The sequence below is a fragment of the Lepisosteus oculatus genome, chromosome 17 (assembly GCF_040954835.1).
Source record: "Lepisosteus oculatus isolate fLepOcu1 chromosome 17, fLepOcu1.hap2, whole genome shotgun sequence".
NCBI lineage: Eukaryota > Metazoa > Chordata > Actinopteri > Semionotiformes > Lepisosteidae > Lepisosteus > Lepisosteus oculatus.
Genome location: NC_090712.1, coordinates 6825095 through 6840352, shown reverse-complemented (window position 1 = coordinate 6840352; position 15258 = coordinate 6825095). Strand labels below are relative to the sequence as shown.

Below are 15258 nucleotides of genomic sequence, written 5' to 3'. Positions count from 1 at the left end.
TCCAGTGCTCTTAAACCTACATTTCTATTAATTTAACACTTTTGTTCAACACATCATCAGAAGAACAACAAGCAGAAGCAAATTACATGGTTACTTGTGTTTTACAATCAATGTTCTTCTCAAGCCTGTGAAACCATAAAGGATTCATGTTAGCTTTAAGCATCTGCACAAATTCATGTAGACGACACTTTCGAGTTGCCTCGAAGCAAGCAGTTTGTTTTTCTGCAGAAGCGTTACACAAACTGCTATGTCCGATAATGTCTTTTTTTGAAAGCGGAGGGAGTATTTTACTTTTTTGCAGGGGCGGTTTTCTGCAGGTTCCACATTTTGAGGGTGTGGTCCTCCGATGCCGTGACCAACACGGGCTCCACGGGGTGGAAAGCAAGCCCCCGGATCCCGTCAAAGTGGCTCCGCAACGTGAACTTGGGGTTCCACGTCTTCCTCAGCGCGTCCTTGTTGTTGGTGATCTGGAAAGGCGGAGAGCTTGGTTGGTTCGGCCTGCAGGTTCCGTTTCAGCATTTTCCATGCAACAGACGCGGGCGAGAGCAGGACATTTGGTCCCGGGGCAGGTGGGAGAAACGCCAGTCCTGTGGCATTTCTAAGGCTTTGTAAAGCTCTCTCTGTGGTCATTAAAAATCCCAGGGTGTTTCTTGAAAAGAGAAGGGTTGTTAACCCTGGTGTCTTGGCCAAATTTAACCTAGGCCTTTACCAATCATGGTCTCCTAATAATCCCCATCTCTGAACTGGCTTCATCACTCTGTTCTCCTCCCCACTAAGAGCTGATGTGTGGGGAGCGTAGTGGTGCACTATGGCTGCTGTCGCATCATCCAGGTGGGGCTGCACATTGGTGGTGGTGCAGGGGATCCCCATCACCTGTAAGCACTTTGACTGTAGTGTCCAGAAAAGCGCTATATAAGTGTAAGCAATTATTATTATTATTATTAAAAAGCTCCACGTGCTACATGGCTGGAAACAGTTCTAACAGTTCAGTTTCACAAACTGATAGGTTCAATGAAGTACCTGAGAGCACAGATGGAATTAAAACCAGACATTTCTACAATCCTCAAGCACCAAGGCTGCCTACCATTGTTCTAGGGACACTGATGCAATGGTTTACTGGATACAGAGTTCAATTCATTAAAAAAACGACAAAGCTTTTTGCATTCTATACCAACATTCAGACTGGGTTTCTTAATGCTGGGTCTGAAGAACCAGGCAGTGCAATTCAGAGCACAATGCAAACCCCAGAATTAAAAACTGAGATCTCTGACATAAATAAGGCATTGTTTTCTGTTCCTTACCCTTAAAGTTTTAAAGAAAGAGGTCATTGGAGTGAAATAAGAAGGAACATAAAGCTACAATAACTACAAATTAGATGCTATCGACAGTGCAACAATGCTTTGTGTGAGTTTAATAGAAATATCAGGATTATTGGCTATTTTCCTTTGCTTGTTTTTTAAAATAATAAAGAGATTAAAGTTAACCAATAAAGTCAGCAGCAGGTTGTCAGGGCCAGTCAAATGATGAATCACAAAAGATGATTTCATTATTGCTTTAATAGGAATTCAATATAGACTGTGTGGCAGACAGACACAATATCTTCCAGAAGAGAGAGAGTTAGGGATTGAAGCACTGTTTTACTTAAGGATTCCAACTGGCACTGCCAGAGGAACTAGAGTGACAAAGCTACACAATCACAAAGTAGGAAGACTATTCTTGGCAGGTTGTTTCCTTGTCTTTTTGGTTGGCCGCAGGTTTGTGGTTTTATTTTTAAATCACACATTTAAAAAAAAATTGGTGAGGAATGGCAAAAGGAGGAGTTTTTTTCCAGACGCCAGCATGGGCAGAATGAAATTCTAAAAAAAGTAAATCATAAGATAACAAGCCAAGTGTGGCCGGTAAGTGTCGGGGGCAAAACTGGCTTAGTACCAACAGAGGCAGGGCTCAGATAAGCTGGCCAGATCTCTGCAACCACTGGAATTGGGTCTGCAGGCTTGAAACAACACCAGTGAGGAATGTTCCTCTTCTCTAGCTCTAAACCTCCTGTGAGCTGCTGCAGAATTTGTGTTTAAACAATAACCACCATGAGGGGTATGAAGTTCACAGAGGAGACTGTCTGTACCTCCTCATTCTCCCCAGGGAGCCGAGGCTCAAGAGAGGATAGGTACAGAATCTACAACTGTTCATTTGGTTTCTAAAACAAGTACCACGGCATTTACAGTATATGCTCTGTTGCAGCACTGCTTCTTTGAAGTGGATACTTTGTCTTATATTTGAAGTACACAACTGTTTGCATAAAGCTGAAGATCGCAGCGCTTTGGATTCAAGCCACAACCACTTGTTGAGACACACAGCACCCCCAGCCCCCCACCTGAGCAACTTACATCGTACGTCAGAGACTCGGCCTCATTGGCGACTGTAAGGCCCGCCAATTCCCCCAGGCCCAATTCGCTCTCCATGGCCTCGTCAGCGCCCATGATGAAAGACTTCCCTGATGTGGGGGGAAACGTCATCGCTTCCACTGGAAAAGAAGGAAAAAATAAAACCCGGAAAACAACACAACAGCCCATTGACGGTTGGACAGATTTTGAACCCAAACGAATGCCCCGATATTGACTTGCTCTAAAAATCCATGAACTGTTCTCCACAGACCCATAAAACCCCTTGCATGATTACACAACAAAACTAATACTCCACATATTGTTGACATCAGATTGCTTAAATTCATGCTGATGTCAACTGTGGAACAAAATAACAGCTTGTTCCAAAAGAAGAGACTCTCTTCTCTCAGATATTACAGGCGCTGGCTGGATTCTGTGGATATCTGTTTTTATTTAGGTGATGAAGTAAAGTGCTTCAGTCTGCAGCCGCCAATGCCATTCCAATGCTGCTCATTCCACATGAGACAAAGGACATACGGGAGTTCTGCTCGAGCTCCGCTTTTATTTCTGATCCCACAATCCCGCCTGCGAGAAAGGAAGAAACGGGAGGGTTACCCTCGTCGGCGTGGTTGGGTTCGTGCTCATTGAGCCGGGGGATGCTGGGTCGCGCGGGAGGGGTCACGGAAGGCTGCATGGGGGGCAAATCTTCCACATCTCGCAAATTTGCCAGCATGTCCTGCAGTTTCGATCGGTTGGGTCCTGCGGAAGGACAGGGGAATCTTTCGCTAACCACGCTGAGACAAGGGGTGACCGTCGTTCTAGAACTTCAAAAAGACAGCGACAACCCGAGGGCTACCAGGGGGACCACAGAGCAAAGGAAAGGGGGGAAAAAAAGTGAATGAGAACAGAAAGGAAAGCAACAGATCAGAAGGGCTGGCAGCTGGAGATACACCATCCAATTCAGCATGGAAAGCGAGACGCAGGCGACAGAAACCCAGGCTGAGGCGTGAGCACAGAGGCTGACAATACCCTGTGCTCATCCCCTTCCCGGACTGGGCTGACTGGCCAGGGCAGGGCCACACAGCCACTGCTAAGACTACGGATGCAGATGGGAACTCCGCCTCCTGCTCTTTTCAACCCACAATGCTTTGGGCCCAGCTGGAAATGTGGGGGGAGGGGAGAGAGAAACTGAACTGAGAAAAAATAATAATTTGAAGAGCAAGAAAAGGCATTAAGATGCAGACGCCCTGAAAGCGGACAGGAGGGAAAGAAATAATGGGTGGAAAAAAAGCCCTTGGTAGACAAATGCAAAGGATTATACTGCAGACTAAGAATACTCTCAGACATAAAGGACAGGATGTTTGAAAATGTATGCGCATGCTGCAAAACTCCATATGGGACGTTATAAAAAATTATGAGAAACAAGCCCTCATACAAAAGCGAGCAATGTATCAGGCATGATATCATTAAATTCCCCCATCACAGTAGGGTGGATCTGGTGAAGTGCTGTCGTGCCAGAATGTGAGCAAACATTTACTGGCAAGCAATCTATTCAAGTAATCAGTTCTTGGAAAAATATTTGCATTTGCATTATTGGCAATTTCCTATATTGCCTTGTAAAAGTTTGTGTCCATGTGGAGAGATTTCAGAATGATTAATCATAATAATAATAATAATATATATACAACCAAACCAAATTAAAAAGAAATCACAAGGCGGAGAGACATGGCCAGAACACTGCCTGGTGTCAAGGCAAGTAGGTTCTGACACTGACGACCGTGAGAAATAGATTTGCAAAGGAGACCAAGACGAGGAACAGAAATAAACACACGACAGCAGAGAAACGCTAGGGACCGTTAAACGGTGACAACGGAAGACCAATGGTAAAGAAACACAAAAACAGAACTGTGGAAGCCGAGCTGTGGAGAGTGAGAGAGCTGCCGGAAGGAGCAGCTGAAGAATAAATGGGACGGAGGGAGAGAATGCTTCTTTTCAATTGGTCTGTCTGAGGACAGGGAGGCGGCGCCGCCCTGGTGGACTTACTCTTCACCCCCTTTTTCCCCTTGCGTTCCTTTTTGTACTGCTCCTTGAGTTTGGTTATCAAGCCCTGGTCCACATCCCAGGCTTCTGGCATGGGACACTGCTCGTCCTTCTCTAAACAGGGAGACAAATCAAAGGCATCCTGTTCAGTTCCCAAGGCTCTGGATGCGGGGGGCGAGACCAGGCTCGGACACACACACGTGACAGCGCCACGGGAGAGCCAACCGTAGCCTGCCCGCCGATCTGAAAGACGAATGGCACTCCCCTGGCAGAAGCGCGTGAGGCCGCGGCCAGACTGAGGCCAGATTGAGCTACGAGGACAGCGCTGACATGTACAAGCAAGAAGAAAATCGATTTCATTCTCTTCAGACACCAGCACGAGGATGGGACAGAAGGTTTATGTCGCAGGCAGCTGCGCTGGTTAATGTGGGACAAGGCATGAAACAGACAACTGCAGGCACACGAACAAAACATACTGTTTATCAAAAACAAAAATGGATTTGACAGAAGTGCTGCAAATTCACCACATCATGGAACCAAAAAATTCTGAGGAAGAATTTCTTAACTTGCAGCAGTACTGTAAATGAAAAGTGTGAAAGCATTAAACGAAAAGACAGGCCATAAAAAGGTAAAAAAAATTGCCCTAAACATAGACACTACTACTATATACCTTTGAGCATATTTTCTTTTATCGTGTTGGGTTCTGTACATGAATGACGGTGTTATCTAGCTTACCACAAAATGCTGAACAACCAAATGATGAGTGAGAAATACTAGGTTCAAAAAAATTAAATGACTGTTTGTTGTGGTTTATTGTCCTTAAAGTATAATAAATGTAATATATCAGTATAGAGTAATATGTAAGAATAATATAAAAGGTTAGTAAGAAATAATGTTTTGTTGCTTTTTAAAGCATTCAATGCTGTTTCACTGTTATTTTTACTACAAATGGAATTCACAGGAAAAACACATTGCCACATTTGTGCTAGGAGCAGGTGGTTTCTTGGCGAATGGGTCAGAAATCGAAATGCTGGGAGAACACCTCCATTAACAACTACTCACGCAACGGAGGTAATGAAGCACTACAATATTTAAGTTGTCTTGCACATTGTAGATGATGATTCATTAATAAGTGCTCTCTACCTCTGCACTGTGTCAGGATGCCGAAAGTCCAACAAAGTAGGCCTGAACACAAAGAATCTAAACACGAGCTTGTTTTTTTCTGTTTAAAAAAGAGATTTATGGCTAATCTGCTTGATGCCAGATGCTTAATGGCTCGTGTTAAGAAGATAAAAAGTAAACTGGCTGCGAGATATGAAAGCTGTTTTAAGTCTTTTAACATAATTCAATTTCTGCCTGTCTGTAACCTTGTAATACTTCACAATTAAGTGACCATTAAGTAAAATGAGATTACGGTACTGAGGCTCCACTAAATGAACTACTGGTTCTATTACCATTCAACCAATTGATAAACTATACTGTTTAAATCTTCTGTGCATTCTCAAGGTTTGCAGTATTAAAACAGGTTAAACACAAGGTGATTTTATTATGGCGAGAAAGCTGTTACTGGGAAGTCTTTCATCTTTTGATACAATCTTGATGCTATTGGCATTAACAACAAGAGGATATATACTTTTGATGAACTGTCTTTCTCATCTATTGTATTTCTTTTTGTCATTCATTGCTTTATTCAACACTCATTCTGGTAACCATAAGAATGCTACAGCGAGTGGCAAGTATGTGTTGTCTATGTTTTTTAGTTTCGCACTCGGGAAGCAGATCTGAAGCGCATGGAGGGTGTGGGCGACAGTACGGGACAGGACGGCTGGGCCTTTCTTACCCCAGTCGGTGCCGTCTCCCGCGCTCCTGGACTCCACAGAGTTGTCCACGTCATCAGAGCCCCCCAGGAAGTCGAAGCCCTTCAGGGCCTCCTCTGTGTCCAGGTCATCACTGATGTCAGAGGAGGACGATGGGGAGGCCGATACCTTCTTCCTTACAATCTGGTTTTTAAACGTGATAGTGTTATTATTATTATTATTATTATTATTAAAGTGACTTTCCAAACCCAAGGACACTGGACATAGTGATAAAGAAGAAACAAAGTACAATTAAAAGCAGAATGAAAAAATTAAACAAAAACAGACAGAACTAAATGTAGGGCAATCAGACATAGACTCTAGTAAAAAGATGAGTTTTTAGATTTGAAGAGAGTCAAAGAATTTGCCTCTTGAAGACTCAGAGGTAGGGCATTCCATAACAGCGATAGAAAATCACGGCCACCAAAAAATCACCAAAAGTCAGAGATTTAGTTTCAAGTTCAGTGACACGTCTTTCAGTTTCCCTACAGAACTGTGCACTGCACAGTAAGCAAAGCTCTATACGTTCCACATTTTCTAACAGTTACACACATTGAGTTTACAGGCAGGTATTTTACAGACAAGGCACATGGGGCTCAAAGACACCTATACTTGCACACGTAAGGAATATTCCAGACACTACGTAGGCGTCCCTACTTGATTATACTTCAGGTTAAACGTTCCATTCAAGTTAAAGTGTTCCATGAAGAGAGCATAAATGTGACTGCAGCAGACCTTAAGGAAGTATGGAGGTGGATTACTGTAAAACATAACTGAAATGCCACAGATGTGACAGTGAAATTTTGTTTAACATTAACAAACAAACTGCTGTAAAGCAGTTATGAGCTTCCTGCTGCAAGACTGTGTGAAGCCAGCCTTTCACAGTTGAACAAGACACCTCAGAGCTGGCTAGAAGTGGCCTCAATGCCAACTGCTGTGAACAAAACACACTCTTATTGCAAAGGAGGCCGAAGAAAAAGTCAATCCCCACAGGGCCGGTCAATAATTCTGTTTAAAATCAACATTTTAAAATGGCTCCCTGAAGCCACGATGCATCTTCGCACAGAGACACAAAACAGTCAGCAAAGGCAAGCTCCTCAGTGCTACCATAACATTCCAGGTTTCTTAGCAACTATTTTTTTCTACTTCATGCAAAAATGTGAGAAAATCTGCACTGCATGAGAGGAAATCTTTATTTCCTAGATGACAAATTGATTTTATTTACTAACTACATACAGTAGAAACACATTGGCAGCTTACAGTAATGTGTTAAAAAAAAGATTAGCCCCAATTTTTGAATTGTCATGGGACTGGCTTCAACTTAAACTATGCTTTGTACAAAGAATTATAATATATGCTCATGTTGCTAGATCAGATCAAATTGTCGAATTAAATGTATCATTCAGAGAAATGCTTTTTTTATTTGCAAACTGTAGTCACTTACATGATCTATTGCTAAATAAACTAATGGAACATGCTTATGCTTTAGAATTTGGCCCGTCCTATATGCCGTATCATTTCTTTGTACTTTACAAAACACCACATGTAAGAAGGACATACAGTTTGCCTCTCTGCATCGTAAAGGTGAAATGCAAAGGTCTTTTAGGACTGCAAAAGAACATGGATCCCTTTTCTGGGTTTTAGAAGTGTACTGTTACTCACCGTCGAAGAATCGATAATTGTCTTGTCTTTCCCATCACTGTCATCATCTTCATCTTCGTCACTGAACTCTGCAGCAGCACTTTCAATGAATTTAAAGGCTTCCAACACTGAGGCTGAGTCACTCAAATCAGGTTTCCTGATCGCACAGGAGTAAAAGCCATCAGGAAAGGAGAACAGGCAGATCTTCACGCACGGGAACATGCACAATAACTCCCCACAGCAAAGCAGTCAGGAACAAATACAGACATTTAAAGCAATTCATTAAGGGTTTTATTGTATAAAGGGAAAAGGTTATCAGAATCAAATGGCACAACAATGACATTTCTTCCTGCGTTAGGGTGTAAGGGTTAAAGGTCATAAGTGCCATACAGTTCAGAGGAAGTCACAGAATTTATTCTGATCTGTTTTTCTGGGATTGGGGAAATTTGTGAAAAAACTGAGCTAAGTGAAGGCCTCTCTTCTAATGTCATCTTTAGAAAAATGTGACTATGAGCTGGTGCAGAATTTTCTAATCAAGTAAGAAAAACAAAACCTGCCATAAAGAAACAATTTGCAAATAAAACGCTCTTTAGACATTAGCCGCAGTGTATTAAACCATTATTAGTCATCAGCATGGGCCACAAACAATACATTAAGCAACTGTTGCTTACGTGATAATGAAGGTTTCAAAAACAGTAAACTTGACACTCAGGATATTCTCAAAGCTTATGAAGAAGTGAATAGAAACCAGTTCCATTTAAGCCAGGTTATTTCACTGTTCAAAAAATCTTTTTCGCTGCACAGAAGAAAAATATGCCTATTCTGGAAAGCTACAGGCAATTTTCATTTTAGAGTAAATATTTGTATAAAAGGCTCTCGTGCAGAATGATGCCATTTTAGTCCTTTTATACTATTAAATGCTATTAAGGGTACAACGTTTGCATTCACTGATGTTGATGAAAGGATAATTAAAACCTCATAGAGAATTCTCATTAACTCAAATGTAGATTAAAGCGTCTGATAGTTTTGGCTCTAGATTTTCAGACAACTTTCGCCCCCAAAAAAGTAGCATCAGTAAAATACTTCTATTTCTGCAGTGAATTTTACAGCAGGCTGTTCTTAGGATTCAGCTACATGGGGATGCAAAGACAAAATTGTGTTCCGCCACCATATACTTCTTTCACAAAGAATCAATACCGCACATTTTATGAAACTGTATTCATTCCTGCGGATCCTGAGATGATCTGAATGACATCAGCAAAGTGACCATGGATGACTATGCTTTTACTGAACAAACCGATTCCTTGACAAAATCCACTCTGGGAGGTGTTGCCTACATGCATCTGCAGCGTGAGTGTCAGGGCGTCCGCTGGTGTTCTTACCCAGTCATGATGCTGCCCTTCAAGGAGGGCTCAGTACCGTTCACCATGGGCTCTGGGTTCTTCTCCGGTGGTTTCTCTCCTGCATCCCCGGCCAGGCCTAGCAAAGCTTTTACCCTCTGAGACTTCACATCCAAAATGGTGTCTGTGTAGCCCACCTCCTGCAGGTACCTAGGAAGAAAGGGCCATTAGCGCTGCTCGAGTGGAATTAAGACCATCAGAACGACGTAAGATTGCCTTCTTTTTCACTGAGAGTGAATTCCACGGGCAAGATGACCCACTGAAATGTGAGGTTATTGCGAATATCTTTCAATCACGTGAATGTCTTCAACTGCACTTGGCGGATCTAATGGAATAAGATGAAGTAGCGGAGAGGAAGTTTATAAAGAAATGCTTTATGAAATCTTAGATGGCCAGCAGTGGACAGAGGGAAGAGAAACACACTGACCCTGCTTTTGGGTGCTGTTGGTAATACAGCTGAGAGGTTTATATGGGGAAAGAAGGCAGCAAACTCTCTTTATAAGATCAGAGTTGCCAAATGACTATTCAAAAATCTGTGATGCTCTGGCTAATTCACAGATACGTGACTCATGGGGAAAAGCTCATCCCATTTCAATTCATAGAACATCAAATGACTTTAATTATAAGCTGCAAAATCAATTCACAGTAGACTGATAATGGAATAACATTGCACCTGAAATGCTTCTGTCAGAAGCCCAGTAGTATACAGTACATAATTAAACCTCACTGCTTCCTAGTAGAACTGACAGAAAATAGACAGACAGAATAGACCATTCAAGACTCTAAAGCCACCTCCAAGTAAATTCAAGAAATTCGTTACACAACAACACTGCACAGAAGCAAAGACTGAAAACACCGAAGTAGTTACCTGTGTGGTCACATAGTTAAAGCATGGAAAAACATGTGTTAAAGGTTGTATTTCATATTTTGCTTCTGTCTAGCTGGAAGAGACAAGATACCTAATCATTAGCATTTGTATTTACTTGGGAGTTTTCTAAATCAATCTTCTGTTTTTACAATCAACTAACCCAATGACTAAAAGGAGAAATCCAGAAAAACGAACATCACAGCTCTTATTCTGCCCAGAGGGCACTCCCCAGATTAGATGTTACATTAAAGTGCCTTCTGGTGGAAATAAATTAGAAAATGTTTTAAAAATTAAATTACTTGCGGGCAGGTTTCTAAAATGGCAAAATAGTACACCTGGCAGTCGTTGCCTTCATTAAATTTTTAATACAATCAGCATTTTTACAAAAAGACATTACATACCTTCCTATTACATGAAAATTTTGAGCTCTGTGTTATTCCAAATGTTATGTCTCGGCTTGCTGCCTATGTGGACACTTGATAAAATATCATCTTGTACCAGCTTTTAAAACTGGGGTGGGGGGGGGTCGTTTCTTGCTGTACCAGTCTCTATAGTCACTGAGGGGCTGAATGCTCTCACACAATCCTCCATTCATTCCTCCAACACTGTGTTTCTTCTGCAAAAACCACTGTCTTGTGAAAAAAACTTTCATTCACATACTTTCCTTGGTTACTTCAACCAATTCCCTGCTTTTTATAAAAAAGAAAATCTATTAAATGTTCAACAGCAGTAATTAGGTCTAAATAAAAACTATAGAACTTATCTAAAACATGTTTAACGCTTCCAATTTAATTTATTTCTGTACCCATTCTCCTAAGAATCTGAGTGACTGTCAGGACTGTAAAGTATGTTAATATTTATTCAATAGTGGTCTGAATACTATGAAATAAAAAATACACAAAAAGATTTTATTCAGCTTCAACAAGTATTTGGTATCTTCAATATATTGTTTTGCTTTGTGCTTGTGATGTTTTTGTATTTGCTGCCTTCAAAGCAGTTGGATCTGAACAGCATGTACCAGGGGTGACTGCAAATTTAAAATGTTAAATGTTACAAAAAGTCACAGGTACAGCTTAGAGCTTGTTAAGAAAGTGCCCAACATAGAACTGGTTATGTAAAAATCCCTGAGGAAGATGGAAAGAAGGTCTTTGTTAATTTTCTGTTTGGTGCTGAAATAGCATTAGAAAACAAAGACCATGCACAAAGAAACAAGGGATAAGGTCAGGGAAATTTCACTAAAGACAGCAACCACTGAAAACCCACTTTGATTGCCCTACTTGGATAATCGCAGAAATTTAATTATATGGAGAAAAAATGAGGCATCGAATTATCCAGTTTTACGTGGAGGAGATGTGCATTAAAAAAAGGAAATAAGATCATGAAAAATAACTTGAAGCATAGAAGTGGGTCACATCCTGCTGGATCATTAACTCTTTCACTGTCTGTCCCTGAAGATGGCTAGAAAACCTTCAGAGCTCTCTTTTGACGTGTGCAGTGCTTTCCAATGGTCCGTCGCCCTGACAGCTGTGGTAGTGAGGCAGAACTGCCCCCTGCCTGCCAGCAGGGATGTAAGACAAAGAGGCCAGTCACTGATTTTCAGCTCTGCACAGACACAGGGTGAAGGGGAACTCGGGGAGCAGTTATTATTCTGAAAGCCACAAGGAGCCAATGCAAAGCAGCTAAAAGAGGTGGCATATACTCATTTTAGCTTGAGTTAAAAGTCTGAGCAGCTGAACATATTGCAACTTAACAATATGTTTGGATACACCAGTGAAAACTGCACTGCCAGATCTGGCTGAATGGCTTCCTCTCGTTTGTAACCCTTTTTATACACTACAATAATCCAGCTGGAAAAAAGACAAGAGCACGCCACAACATTTGTGCATCAGACTTGGAGAGATATATACAGAAATATGCACTAGGATGAAAACCACTGCACTGGTCCCCAGTACTGTAATGGCATATATACTGGGCTATCTTCTCTAAGGTACTAAATATGCATCAGTTTATCCAGGATTCTGTGGACTATGTACTAATTAAAAGTGCTCTGTCCTCCGTGGACTGCAATTTCCAGAGTGAAGTTTAGAAAGGAGCTACTGTAGATGTCCTGCTGCTCACAAATAAAGCACTGGATGCTTTAACTACATTCTAAATAGAAAGAGTACAAGCCAGATTTTAATCCGAGGACTTCTTACTCTGCCTCGGCCCTACATGGGTGTCAGAGCCCCTTGTGTGGGGTACCAATTCTGGGGAGCTCACTGCCCACGTCCCTGAGACTCTGAGGCTGCTGACCCTTTCCAAACTCCCTTAAAGGTCTATCTGCTCATTAACGTTTTGAATGAATAACCCAGTTTCTCTCTTGGCTTCACTGAGTCAGCTTGCTCAGCTTTTTGTCCAGTTTGTCCTTTTGCTGTGTATTATGTATGTGCTATTGTGCAGAGCTTTGGGTTTCTTGAAAAACGATGATAATTGATTTGGTACAACCACTGCAATTCATCCATCCATTTTTTTAGTAACTGCCAGTAATAATAATAATCTTCCATTTTCAATACCAGCTTAGTCCAGTACACAGTCAGGGTGGTGATGATAACTACATTCAAATTATTTACAAAATAAGTATAATGTATAGTTGCTTTGCTCACCGTAAAACTTGCAATCCATGCAACTGTTAAAGAGAGGGTTTTCCACCTCACTGTCTTAAAAAGTTATAGGATATGGGTCAGTATTATTCAGATACGCATTTATAGCTATAGCTGTGCTTCCAATCATGGTGATCTGCTGGGCCTTATTAGGTGATGGATTTCCATTGATCTGAAAGTCCAGAGACTCAATGAAGCAGGGTGGCATCCTGCTCACATAGGCTCAAAAATAAAGAGGGCCTATGTGAATTGTGGCTCATGCTGGAGCATCTTCCAGAGCCTTGCAAGAGTGATGCTGTAAAGGTATTTGCGGAAAAATATATAAACCGGCACACCAAAAAGACTGAATCGATACTTCAAATTCCCAAATGTAATCTGAAGAATAAGGAAGTAGGGAAAGTGATATCTGCTATGAACCCCTTCATCGCTATTTCATTTTTTAAACTATTTGAAATCCACTGCAAATCACAAAACTGACAGAATCCAGCCATAAACGAATTGATTCCCCGTGAGAAACTACTTGAGAACTTGATCTGACCATGCTTTGGCCAACGACTAGAAAAGATCTGAAGATGCCAAGAGCAGCACCTTGAAGTGCTGTCAGGACATCCACTTCAAAGGCTCAGCCACTTTGGCACAACAGTCTCTCAACACATTGTGTCAAAAAGACAACTGCAATCCCAGACCTACAAAAGCAAATTCCATGCTGGAAAGCTTAAGAGAGGGCATTCACATGCTTCAGTGTAAAATATAAATATAAGTATAATAAATATAAGTAAAACTATAAAATATCAATAAAAACATCTTTAGACATTAAAATACAATAGGAAACCATAAATGTCAATTGATATGGCACTAACTTAATGAATTCTGAATACACAATGAATTATAGTTACATTACATTTTTAATCTTTTCTTGCATAACTGTTTTTTCTTCACCTCCTTCGTCTTGATTTATATAAGGATGTGCTGCTCTATATAACAAAACTCCTACTAGGCTCCTGAGGGGGGCACTGTTTTTCTCTCTTTCCTGCCTTCGGCTCACAAGCTCTTGTCATTTCTGCCACAGGAATGACAATCTTAAAAGACACAAGAGTAGAAATCAAACTAATAACTATAGCCAATCATTATTCTCCCCTCAATTAAAAATACAATATAAAACTAAGTTAAATATTAACCATACTACAGAATATGCTAATTGTTTTACAGTTCTGTTTTTGAGGTATTGAGCTTTGAAATGCTGGACCTAACAGAACTTCCCAAAACAAAATGCATTAGGATTAAACCTCGTAGTGTAGGAAGGTGGAGATAGGTTTCGCATTCAACAGCAGATCACACACGTGGTGAGGTATATTTTACCCTGAATTACAAACTAGCACCAGAAGCCTGTGTTTGCGAAAGCATGATTCTTCCTTCAAAATGAATCAGTGCATTTCTCAGTTCTGGACAGGAGGTGGAGAAATTGGAGAATCAAGACAGAAGTGCTGTGCTGTACTTACTGTCGTAGGAGCTGTCGCCCCTGTTTCCAGGAGATCTGGTTGTTCAAGGGGGCTTGGACCTCATTGTCCTTTTCATTTCCCTCATCTGAAAGCGTGGAGGAGACAGGTTTAAGACAAAAAAAAGGTCCGGTGACTGCATTTTTCGATAATGATGGCCGCTCCTTTAAAACAATTTTAAAGCTTTGTTTTTGAAATCCTCGTGTTAACACCATCACAAGTTAAAAATGCAGGACACAAAACAAGTTTTTGTCAGCGTGACGATTACATGCCATTATCAGACAAGCAATAACAACGTTTTTTTCCCCCAAATGTAGACAAAAGTGATCCTTGAAAAAATGCAACTTTACAGCTATGCTTTAAGAAAACACCACTTTATAATGTTTTATAGCTCACACAGGCAAAACACGTTTTAAATCATTATAAATCATGAAAGATATTCCTAAAGCCAAAGGAAAGACTTTAACAATAATTTATTTAAGACTCTAATATCCTAGTTAATGATTCATATTAACTATTAACAAGAAATATTTAATAGAGCAATCAAAGGTAGCCACCCAGATAGATTCATACACAATGTTGCTTTCCCCTAACATTCCATAAAAAGTCCAATTTTGGCAGTAATCTCTTCCAGGTATTTTTCAGTAATAATAATCTAAATTTCTGAGCATCCATCAGAATTGCTTTATTTTAATTTTATGCTGCTAACTCACTACCAGGCATTACACATAACAATATATCAAAGAAACAAACTAAAAAAAATGGAATATACTGTATAGAAAAGATCTATCACAGCAAATGTAGCTCCTGTAACTGCCTAGAGCATTAAATTTAGTTTTGATTTGTAAGATTTCAGTATTGCTGCTCTCAACTACTGCCTGAAGACAAGCTCGCTGATGTTGATTTATGACTAAAATGTCTAAATATACATTACTGT

At 40.7% G+C, this 15258-nt stretch overlaps 1 protein-coding gene across 2 annotated transcripts in view; it reads right to left on the bottom strand.

Annotated features, from left to right (window-relative positions):
• Positions 1-15258, bottom strand: part of strn (striatin, calmodulin binding protein) — a 74988-nt gene that overhangs the window by 10404 nt on the left and 49326 nt on the right. Inside the window, exons 4-11 of one of the 2 annotated variants that reach the window (XM_006638572.3) lie at positions 14325-14409; positions 9301-9468; positions 7940-8075; positions 6262-6421; positions 4425-4535; positions 2997-3140; positions 2385-2521; positions 292-467 (exon numbers count right to left, since the gene is read on the bottom strand). In XM_006638572.3, coding sequence (XP_006638635.1) covers positions 292-467; positions 2385-2521; positions 2997-3140; positions 4425-4535; positions 6262-6421; positions 7940-8075; positions 9301-9468; positions 14325-14409 — 1117 coding nt within the window. The remainder of the gene's footprint in view (positions 1-291; positions 468-2384; positions 2522-2996; positions 3141-4424; positions 4536-6261; positions 6422-7939; positions 8076-9300; positions 9469-14324; positions 14410-15258) is intronic. The other variant, XM_015363196.2, reaches the window with a different exon arrangement.